Source organism: Bombina bombina, chromosome 4 (genome assembly GCF_027579735.1).
Source record: "Bombina bombina isolate aBomBom1 chromosome 4, aBomBom1.pri, whole genome shotgun sequence".
In the NCBI taxonomy this organism is placed as follows: domain Eukaryota; kingdom Metazoa; phylum Chordata; class Amphibia; order Anura; family Bombinatoridae; genus Bombina; species Bombina bombina.
Window position 1 is genome coordinate 539,758,197 of NC_069502.1, and position 6,000 is coordinate 539,764,196.

A 6,000-nucleotide genomic window follows, 5' to 3' on the forward strand; every position below is an offset into this window, starting at 1 on the left:
TATGACTGTGAATATGAAGAGCATGGTTTACTGATAAGTGTACATCTTTCTTTCCATCAGACTGTTGTTATTTTGAATTCTGCTTTCAGTTAGTGGAATCAATACCAAATCAGTGTTTATTCAGACAAAGGGTAATTTCATCATATTTGAAAACTGCAATACATTATAATGTTGTGAAATTGTGGTGTCAATGGCTATTACAACTTTTTGTAGCTGATTACTTAGATCTCAAATCATGAGTCCCAGCAGCCATTTTATATTTTTTTTAGGGTAGTATAACGTTTCAGCATTTTTTACCATAACATTTCTCCAAGGATTATCTTTGTGTCTTGTTTTTTATGAACAATGTAAAAAAAAATCCTGAACTCTGTTCGATTAGGTATGTGAAATATTGAGCATGTTGCGCTACAGAATTTTGCAGCACTACAGAATTTGTGGCACTGTACAAATCAAAGACAATAATAATACAAATAATTATATTATTATGATTATGAATAATAATAATGTTGTCTATCAGCGAGTGTGAACTGAATACTTGGTAATCATTTGTGCACATTCATTTTCTGCAAATTTCAATGTAAATATAAACAATACAGATAATTTCAAACAAATATTTAATATATTTGCTGATAATTTTTTGTTGTTGCCTGTAATGGAATATGTTCTCAGCTTTCTCAAAAGGAACTTGACATTATAATGTTTTTTTGAATGAGAATTCATAGTGTATGATACTGCTTATTTGAAAGCAAAATAAACGTACACCAGGCTGTAGTATTGTATTACCATTTTAATGAATTGACCATTTAATTAACTTGCTGTTTTAGGCAATTTTTGACTAATATATATTTCATTCTGCAACTTCAAAATGGAAAAAAATTATGATTATTGTATTTTTAATTAATTTAAATGAATAATGCAGTTCTTTTTTTAGCGTAATGGTACAAATTAGAATACTGTATTATCCAATGCCAGATAGCTTTTGGCTATTTTGAAAATCTAAACTTTACTGTTATATAGGATTGAGTCGCATATTAGCTGCAATGCTTAAGTTCAACTTTGATCTCAAACTTAGCAGTTGTAATAGCCACAAGGAAAATATTGTTTAATTGCCTTGCAGTAGGTATTCGTTCTGTTCAAATGGTCAGTTTTATTAAGCTGCTAATTTCATGTTCTATAAATGGCTTTCCATGTGTGCATATTTTTATGGATGAACACTTTCATCAACAGTTGTCTTGCAGTATAACACTTTTTTATTTGCGCTTCATAAAGTGGAACAGGTGAATAATATACTTGTCAATATTTATGCTACTTCTTTAACTTATTTGCAGGAGGAATGTTTCCTGAATCTGGAAGCACCAATAGCTCGAGTTTGTGGATATGACACCCCATTTCCACACATTTTTGAACCTTTTTATATACCCGACAAGTGGAAGTGCTTTGATGCTATTCGAAAAATGATTAAGTTCTGATAATGTTGCGATTTTATGTAAGTATACTTTCTGGTTAACATTTTATTTCTGGCTAAATATGGTGTTTACATCTAAGCTATTAAATATAATGTTTATGGGACATACATGTTTTACAATGGGTTTTGGTATCTGATTGAGTGCGTATTATGTGCTTATTTGCTTCTCCCAATCCAGTGAGCATATACAGTATGTGTTGTGTTCACTGCTGCACTTTATTTAGGGAAGGCTTCTTCATTCTCATGCTCACCCTATACTAAATAAATCCTTATCTTACAATAAAATACATTTTTTTGCACCAGAGGACAGAAAGTAGCGCAGCTGTTTTGTACCACTGCTCCAAGTAACCCTGCTGCTAAGCTTCAGTTCATATTTAAATTTGTACTTTTTTGCCCTATCTGGTCTTGCTTGAAATATTATTATGGTTCGAGAGGGCTCCCAAAGCCAAAGGGCTTATTTTATCAAGGTTCCTAATCTGGGAACCTATCCAGCTCTGATTGTGGCTAGCGGGCAAGTGGCAGCCACCTGTAATGGTTCTGATGACTGCTGCTTCTTAGCTACCAGCTGCAGGCTTGCTCATGCACTGCAGGAGCTCCAAAGCTTCATCCACAGCTGTGTAGTGTGTACCCACCATTACCAATAACATCTTTTCCACATCTCAACAACCTTTTTTGTATAAAAGTTCAGCAAATACTAAGGGCCCCACCTAAGAAACCTGTCTGCCCATCTTCGCGTTAAGCCAGCAGTGGACACTGTTTCTCTGTTGCCCACAGCCATCAATGCTCAAAAGACTTCCTTGTGCAGCACCGCCCCTGCGCTGTCGCAACAAGTTAGGGTTTATTGATCCCCATCACCTTAGAGGTGGCGGAGAGGTAAAGAATCAATGGTTGTATGACGACTGCACCTTGATGTTCGGTAAGCAGATTTACATGAGCAAGGGTTCCACAGCAGCCTCCTCTGCTTAGTACATAGAGCCCTATATTTAATAGCATACTAACCTGTAGTACAAGTGGTTGGTTAAGTGCTGTGCTTGTGCACAATACAAAATCCTGCTTTAAAATTGTGAGCTTCTTAAAATCTAAAAGAAATTATTATCACTAGTTTGCATTACAAAACACACGAAAGTGGTATAGAAGTAAATAGTTTAAGGGAAATTTAGACTTATTACATAATGCTCCCACTTAACAATTATAACACTAACAGTTGTCCAGTGCAGGTCTAGTAGATTAGCAACTGAGCAAGAGTGACACATAAGATGCCACCTTTGCCACAAGTCAAACTCCATTACATATTCTTATTAGCGCTTACCCGACATGAAAATATGAATATATCATATTACAGTGTTCTTTACATAATGGAATATGTTCTTTTTATTCATAATTAAATATTTCTACATATAGCTGACGGTTTAAATAAATTGTATAGGTATAGACAGGGCTCGAAGATTACGGTCGCCTGGTCACCCGTGGCACCTTCATTTTGGTGCCTGGCGACAAGATATAGATGTCCAATTGTCCCCATTAACATCACCTATACTACTGCCATGCTGCCCATTAGTGTTTCCTGCATGGAGGCTCACCACAGCGTACTACACAAAGTCCTTTGTTAATGCGAGTGCCACTCTCGGAGCACATTAAAACCCTGAGCTGCCTAGTGTGCGCGGTCCCCTGCAATATTAGTCTGCTGGGATGGGGACCCGATTACAGTGGCTTCCTCTCTGATCCATAGCCCAGAGGTGCAGTGTGTCCCGGGCTTCTTACATAGTCTTACTGATGAGAAAACGTTTCTTCCTCAACTCATGTGTTGTGGTACAGGAAGCTGCTGCCAGCAGCCATTAGTGTGATTGTAATCCGAGACTCAAACCTCCCTGAGCCGGGAATTTCTGCCCTCTTAACCCTTAGCTCCCTCCCTTGGCACTCCTAGACCCAGTGTGTCCGTAGCCTCTGGTGCTAAACAATAACTTCACTTGAATGTCCTCAGTTTTAAATGAGTTCTATAGCGCCAACCTATACCGCAGGGCAGCACGCAAGAATGTCCGCTATTCTCGCGTAAATTAGTTCTATAGGGTCAACCTATACCGCTGGGTAGCACAAAAGAATGTCCCCAATTCTGCCGTATATTAGTTATACAACACCAGCCTATATTATACAATAATTGCATAGCTGGGGCAGAATTTGTGTTGTACATTTTTGTTGTAATATAATACTGGATACCTTATATATAACACATTGTGGTGTCCTCTCTTCTCTTTTTATATAGCCAGTTCTGTTCTGATTGGTCAAGCTGATATGGTATCCTCTCTTCTCTTTTTATATAGCCAGTTCTGTTCTGATTGGTCAAGCTGATATGAAAATGGGGTATCTAAAAAATATTGTGCATAAGGGTAAATAAAATACCATTTATTAAAAAAAATATATATATACTCAGATGGCTTCAATGGTTTGTGATTGTATTTATGAAACTACATAAGCTGCTTCTAGGCCATTTCAGTGCAGTTGAAAGTTAAGAAGCATTGGCCTTACAACTGCTGCTTCTTAACATGTCCGTAACCTCAGAGGTTGTGAATGTGAAACATCCAGAATCATTTGTCTAAGATCACTAAAATCCTAGCTTTTGCACAATTGGCTGTTTCAGAGCAGAGGGCTGGACTGCAAGATCTTTTGCTTGTGCAGTGTTAAATTATGGCAGCCGATGCTGCATTGGAAGCACCAAGGCATGTAGACGGGTTCCCTGTCTGGAACCTTGTCCACAATCACATTGATAAATGGGGGGCCATTATGTACATACAAGGTGCCATGAAAAGGTTGCAGATATCTATGTGCATCAAATCAACTGATGCCCTAGCTCAGGAGTCAGCAACCTTGGGCCCCCAGATGTTTTGGAACTAAATTTCCCATGATGCTCAGACAGCCTAAAGAATGTCTCAGCATCATAGGAAATGTAGTTCCAAAAGATCTGGGGGCCCAAGGTTGCTGACCCCTGCCCTAGCCGGTCAAATGGTAGACTCTAGCATGTAGAGAGCATAATTCTTAAAACCAGTGGTGGGCAATTCATCATCGCTAGAGCAGGACTAAATGTCTGTAGAAAACTCTTTTCTTTTTTTTCTTTTTTTTTCTTTTTTACCTCATAAAGTAAAGGTGTCCAATAATAAAAATGTATGCCTCATGTCCAATATTATCTTTAAAATTTTGAGGTCTCAATGCCCTCATCTGTCATCCTTATTGGCCATTACTGGCATAAAACCAAATCAAAAGGGGTAAGTTATATTTGAATTAAAATAGTTTATTTAAATACAATTGTAAATCAATAAAACAAGAAGGTATATATTAATGTTATTTTATAGTAAGGTTAGAGTGAAAACTTAATCCATTTCTTGCTAAAATAAAAATGTGTTTTTGTTTTCCAGTACTGAACAGAAGCACAAGAAGATGGATTTTACTGAAATAGTATACATTAAAGCAATTGAGCGGAAAATGGATTATTGGGCAATTCCATAAGAAATCTACATAATATAATAAAAATGTTGAGCCTCATCCAAAGGGCAGCAAACCTGATCGCATCTTTCTTTAGTTTTTTTTATATTTTTTTTTTGTTCTCTTTGTACAGAATATTAAAAAAAATACTGTAAACCTATAAAGTTTGTTTATCAAGATCAAAAGTAGAATTAACTATGGTTTTACATTATACAATATAGTGCTGGTTTGTTTTAAAAAAAAATATATCACTAGTAAAGAGTATTTGAATAGCTTACGTTTATGCTTATTTATTTTTTGCGTCTGAGAAGAGATGTTCACAAACAATACCAGTGTATATTTTAATTTAATTTTAGCACGTTATTTGCATTTATATACAGTTTTTAAAAACAAACTGAGGTACTAATATTTAATCAGTTTTATATAATATATCAAAATATCCATCATGTTATTAAATATATACCTAGAACTAAAGAAAGCACTCCTTATCATTCTGCCACTTATGGATATCATCAGTCGAAATGTGTTGTATTCAGTGGATAAGGTTGGATATTTATCAAAACAGACCTAAGTCCCTGTATAAAATCTTCAATGTGACCAACTTGGCAGGATAAATGTAGTGAAGCAGTCGCAAAAGTATCTATAGATAGTGCTGTAGGCTGACAATTGCTGAAGTCAGCAGGTAGAGCACCAAAAGGAAACTAAGTTAAGCAGACCAGTGTCAATACCAGGAGATCAGTTTATATAAGCGAAGGTACAATTCATCTACAAACCATAAACAGCAGCAGACTGTAAGTGAGGCTCGGGGTCAAAAAGGAAATAATCTTTCAGGACGCAGGAAATTAAAGGGAAGCTCCAAGAAAGTCAAAATCCCAAAAAGATAAATCAGAATAAGCACACCACTTGCAAGGAATACACACAAAAAACAACTCGCAAAGGAAACACTAGCATAAGCATCATTTAATAGCAGAGAGATCTTGTTTAGATGAACAGAAGTATAATGGTGTTGAGACACAAACTGAATTATAACAAAGAAAGATGCCCAAGAAACTAAAGTAAAG

General features: G+C 36.2%; 1 protein-coding gene across 1 annotated transcript in view; it reads left to right on the forward strand.

Moving 5' to 3' along the window:
• BCKDHB (branched chain keto acid dehydrogenase E1 subunit beta) overlaps positions 1 to 5,216 on the forward strand; it is a 637,435-nt gene extending 632,219 nt beyond the window's left edge. The window contains exons 10-11 of the mRNA XM_053710474.1: positions 1,329 to 1,486; positions 4,873 to 5,216. Of these exons, the coding sequence (XP_053566449.1) occupies positions 1,329 to 1,469 (141 nt within the window). The 3' untranslated portion in view covers positions 1,470 to 1,486; positions 4,873 to 5,216. The remainder of the gene's footprint in view (positions 1 to 1,328; positions 1,487 to 4,872) is intronic.
• Positions 5,217 to 6,000: the final 784 nt, after the last annotated feature.